Source organism: Propithecus coquereli, unplaced genomic scaffold (genome assembly GCF_000956105.1).
Source record: "Propithecus coquereli isolate 6110/MARCELLA unplaced genomic scaffold, Pcoq_1.0 Scaffold67, whole genome shotgun sequence".
NCBI classification, from domain to species: Eukaryota; Metazoa; Chordata; class Mammalia; order Primates; family Indriidae; genus Propithecus; species Propithecus coquereli.
Genome location: NW_012152729.1, coordinates 3,913,163 through 3,917,978, shown reverse-complemented (window position 1 = coordinate 3,917,978; position 4,816 = coordinate 3,913,163). Strand labels below are relative to the sequence as shown.

Genomic DNA, 4,816 nt, shown 5'->3' with positions numbered 1-4,816 from the left:
CCTTGATCCTAGACTTCCCAGCTTCAAGAAATGTAAGCAACAAATTTCTGTCATTTATAAGGCACCCAGTGTATGGTATTTCTGTTACAGCAGCTTGAAAGGACCAAGGTATTAGGGCTTCTGGTGTCCAAGTTTTCTACTGGCCACTTACGGATATGAGGGCATGTGGGACTTGTGGAGAGGTGGACATTGGCTTTTTTTCCCCCAGAATATTATGGGGGCACAAATGTTTAGGTTACATATATTGCCTTTGCACCAGCAGAGTCAGAGCTACAAGCATGTCCATCCCCCCGTGTGTACCATACCCATTAGGTGTGAATATACCCTTCCCTTCCTCCCCCCTCCCACCTGCCCGACACCCAAAGTTACTTCCATATGTGCACATAAGTGTTGATCGATTAGTACCAATTTGATGGTGAGTACATGTGGTGCTTGTTTTTCCATTCTTGTGATACTCCACTTAGGAGAATGGGCTCCAGCTCCACCCAGGATAATACAAGAGGTATTCACCATTGTTTTTTGTGGCTGAGTAGTACTCCATGATATACATATACCACATTTTATTAATCCACTCATGTATTGATGGGCACTTGAGTTGTTTCCACATCTTTGCAATTGTGAATTATGTGTGCTGGAGATCAGCTTTTGACACCCAGGTATGGACAACATTCCCCAAAGCACCTCCCTCCAAGTGGGGCAGGCCTGGGGGCTCGGAGGAGAGGAGAGGGCGGGTGAGGAAAAGGCAGAGGTGAAGAGGGGAGGATGGGGCCCAGAGCCCAGTGGAGCGCCGGGGAGGGCGGGCTTCCATGAGGCTTTGCCCCTGCACTGCTCCCTGGGGGATTCATTGACTGTCTAAAAAGAGAAGACCCGTGGCCGGCTTGACAACTAACTTCACGCAGCAGGTTCTTAATGTTTCCTGAGTAGGCACATGGAAGAATGAATGAATGCTGTGTGAGGGACGGAATCAACTGCTGGCTCCTCGGTGGCTGTGTGTGGGCACACGAGGCAGACCCCACCGTACTGGTGCCCACCCCCTTGCTCCCCGACACAGGAGCTACAGCTCCGTGTGCTTCTCAGCCGCCGTTTGCTCCTGCATCTTCTGGGACAGGATCTCTGTCCAGAACTGGAACTTGTGGGCCTTCAGGGCCCGGCCCACTGCAGGCCGTATGTCCAGCTGCAGGTACTGCTCCTCCTGGTCGAACTTGGGCCAGTGGGGCAGACCCTCGCCGTTGGGGTCCCTGCAGAATGAGGGGGAGGTTTCTAGATACAGGAAAGAAACTACCCCCCACTAGTGTCAGCTCCGCACGGGGGCAGGGCACCCTGGTCTGTTTTGCCCCTCCAGACAGACCTAGTGGGAACTCGGCACTGTGCCCAAGCTCCAGGCGGGGGTGGGGGTGGAAGGGTGTCCTGTGCCTATGAAGCCCCCGCCGTGTGAGTGGGTCCTGGAGCTGGGGAAGGGGCTGTCGTGTGATTAGGGACACGTGTATGCTACTGAGCTCACTGCGGACAAGGGGGGTGCTAGATGGGTGAGCCCCCCGGGGAGTGGAGATGGGGGTGCCACCTCACCCATTTTGAGCAAAGTTGGCCCAGTACTTCATCATCCTCCTGCTCAGAAGCTCCTCCTCCTCGGTGAGTTCAACTGCAGAGAGGACGAGGACACGTGTTCAGGTCAGGGCCAACCCCAGTCCAGCTGCCGGGTCATGAATCGCCTTCACGGTCCCAGGTGCAGCTGTCCCTGGCACCCCCAGGTCTGCTTTTCTGCCCCTGCCAACTGCCCTCAGAGCCAGGCCCTGGCCTTTCCGACGCTCTTTCCTCAGCCCAGCCCCTGGCTGACTCGACTCTGGGCTCACCGCTGGCCCAGAAGGCCTATTCTTCCTTCTCACACCAGGAGTCATGTAAGAAACAAATGTGCCTTTGAAACACCCCTGCCAGCCCTGCACCCATGCCAGACACCCATCGAGGGGTGGGGAGAGGTGAGGGGAGCGCAGGCCTCAGTCTAAGGAGTCTTGGAGTCTAATCCTGGCTCAGCCTTTGGAGCTGTAAGATCTAGGACAACTCATCTCGTCCTCTCTCTGAACCTCAGTTTCCTCATCGGTACAGCGAGGGCAGTCACCCCTCAGGGACCCAGCCCAGGTCCCATCCCACCTCCTGGGGAAGGAGAAAGACTCACTGTGTTTGCCCCAGTATGAGGTTCCCAGAACAAAGAAAACCTCATCGCCATGATCTGCCTTCACGTGTGGTGGCTTGACGTCCTTGAAGAAGCTGGGCCGATGCTGGAACTCATAGAAGTAGACAGGGGCACGGGAACCTATGGGGGTGGACAGGCTGTGACATGGCAGCCCCCCACTTGGAGCTTTCTTGTGTCACTCATGGTGACAAGACACCCAGGTCCAAAGCTGGCTAGTATCTGACAGTGGGGTCGGGAGCCCCAGGCTGGAGTGGGGGCAGTGGGAAGGGCCGGGTTAAATCATGGCCTTGGACTTCCTAGCTGGGTGGTCTTGGGCGAGTCACTGAAGGTCAGTAATTTCAGTATTCTCACCCGTAAAATGGAGAATGTCTCTTAGACTAGCTGTGAGGATTTACATCAAGTGCCGGGTTCCCAGGAGCCCAATAAAGATGCGGGTGGGGACGTGAACACCAGCAGACCTGGGACCCCAGCTCTGAGCTGCCCCCTTGCCAGTCAGGCCTTAGGTACAAAAATACTCACACTGAGAATGTGCTACTCGGAGTGCAGGGATCACGAAGATGGAGTCGGCCATCAGCTCCTGGTACTGGGCTTGGAGGGCCTGGGGTTCCTTGCTGTCCCCCATGTACTCCTCCATCAACAGGTCACTAAGCTCATGAGGCAACGCCTACCCCAGGTGGATCAGGAAGGGGCAGGTTAGGCCAGCTGCCAGGGGCAGGGAGGCAGCAGCCTCAGGGTTGGGGAGATGGGCCATGGGATGGAACAGGGAATGGGGACAAAGGGCCAAGCTCTGAAGTGACCCCCACCCCCAACACACACATACCCCAGCTTTTGCTCATGGGGGTCACTGGTTGGGCAGGAGAGGAGCCCCTTTCCACTGGGACAGGACCCCAGGGGCCTCACCATCAGTTTCAATGTTTTCTGCAGAACATCCTCCCAGGCCTTTCTGTCCATTTCTCTCTGGGTGTCATAGAAGCCCAAGCTCTCGGTGGGGGGGGAAGGGGGGGACGAATCGTCAGTTGGGCATGGGATGGGCCTGGAGCTGCTAAGCCCTGAGCCCTCCCCCCGAAGCAGATGGGCTCCCCAGGCATCAGGCCTCAGGCCTGGGCCTCACCTTGGGCACTATCCAGCCATACTCATCATTGTTGACGCCAATGATGCTGGGGACAGGCTGGAAGTCAGCAGAGGCCAGCAGCTCCTGGGGGTGCCTGGGCAGGAAGGCCCCATCCACCACGCCGGGGAAGACCTGGAAGGCCTGAGGGGGCGTGTAAGGTCAGGGAGCCAGGTCAGCTCCCAGACATTTTCTGATGCCCTCTGAATGCCTTCCGCCCCTTCCTGGCTCATCCCAGGATGCTCACGTCCACCCAGGAGATCTTGCGCCAGGTTAGCTCACCCTGGCCTCCATTTCATCCAGGGCTATGTGGACACCAAGGCATGGAGATGAGGGAACTTGCCCAGGCAGTACGAGGACACCCAGCCGCCTGCCTCATATCCCACCTGCCCTTCGTCCACACCTGCATCCATTTAGCCCGACCTTGTTAATAGCCAGGATCTCCTCTTCACTCTTGCCCCGCAGGCAGCCCACCAGGGCCTCTGAGTCAACCCGGTCACAGACAGACAGATTGGCCACCATCTGTAAAGGGACCAGGCAGGAGCTGGCTCATCCTTCCGGGTAGGGGAGAGGAGTTTGCCCAAGGCCCTGGCTGGAGGCAGGAGCACCCCAAATCTCACAAAGTATTGTGTGTGGATTCCTGCAGTTTTGAAATTGTTCCAGCTTCCTCAGTGGTTCTGCCCATGATGGAGACCCCCCTGGGTGGCATCTTTGCAGGCCACAGAATGTACCCAGCCTCTGTGCTGGCAGAGCTGTGTGGTTCTGACCATTGAGCCCCTCAGGAATCGCCGGGTAGGTTGCAGTTCCCGAGGCGCCCCGATGGTCCTTGCTCTATCTGTCTAACAAACAGAGGCGCTGAGAGGGAGGTGACAGGGCAGCAGGTCTGGGCTTCCATGGCTGAGGGCACTCACCCTGGAGGCCATATCAGATGAGTTGGTGATGAGGCCAGGCAGCAGGGCCGCACCACTCTCCATGATGGCACCGTGGAAGAGTCCTTGGGACATGGGGGACAGAACATGCGAGGACACACTTATGCTACCTGCAGACTGGCCAAAAATGGTGACACGGTCTGGGCTGCCTCCAAAGTGGGCGATATTCTGCCGGACCCAGCGCAGAGCGGCGACCTGATCCAGGTACCCCCAGTTGCCGGTTGCGTGCTTGTCCCCAGTGCTGGGAAGTGGCAGGGATGGGGATCACAGGACTGTCCTGGCTACACTCAGTCCGCATGGCCCAGCCCAGCCCCGGTCTCACCTGAAGAAGCCCAGGACGCCCAGGCGGTACTGGATAGTGACCACCACCACGTCTTCGAAGGCTGCCAACATGGAGCCATCATACATAGAAGCCATGCCTGCGACAAACGCCCCACCGTGGATCCACACCATCACCTGCGGAAAACCAAGGCAGACACTGCGTGGCTGCCTCCCAGCCCACGCCCCGCCAGGGCTGCTGCAGACCAACCACTGCTTTGCCCACCTCCCCACACAGAGAGAACTGCAGCAAGACCTCGTGACCTGGGCCAC

At 57.6% G+C, this 4,816-nt stretch overlaps 1 protein-coding gene across 1 annotated transcript; it reads right to left on the bottom strand.

Moving 5' to 3' along the window:
* Window positions 1-585: 585 nt before the first annotated feature.
* On the bottom strand, window positions 586-4,696 carry LOC105823303 (cocaine esterase-like). Its single transcript, XM_012660449.1, has 9 exons — window positions 4,548-4,696; window positions 4,208-4,466; window positions 3,720-3,818; window positions 3,300-3,440; window positions 3,089-3,169; window positions 2,708-2,852; window positions 2,171-2,308; window positions 1,567-1,639; window positions 586-1,238 (listed from the first exon to the last, which is right to left on the bottom strand). Exons 1-9 carry the CDS (start codon window positions 4,676-4,678, stop codon window positions 1,055-1,057), a joined length of 1,251 nt encoding a protein of 416 aa, XP_012515903.1. The 5' UTR covers window positions 4,679-4,696; the 3' UTR covers window positions 586-1,054.
* Between the last annotated feature and the right edge of the window lie 120 nt (window positions 4,697-4,816).

Bases quoted from the DNA above. Each gene is read 5' to 3' on its own strand.
- LOC105823303 (XM_012660449.1), bottom strand. From the start codon at position 4,678: ATGGTGTGGATCCACGGTGGGGCGTTTGTCGCAGGCATGGCTTCTATG. The intron at 3,170-3,299 runs GTGAGGCCCAGG...CCCCCCACCGAG, and splicing joins ATGGCTGGATAGTGCCCAAG to AGCTTGGGCTTCTATGACAC. The intron at 2,853-3,088 runs GTGAGGCCCCTG...CACCTGGGGTAG, and splicing joins AGAAAACATTGAAACTGATG to GCGTTGCCTCATGAGCTTAG.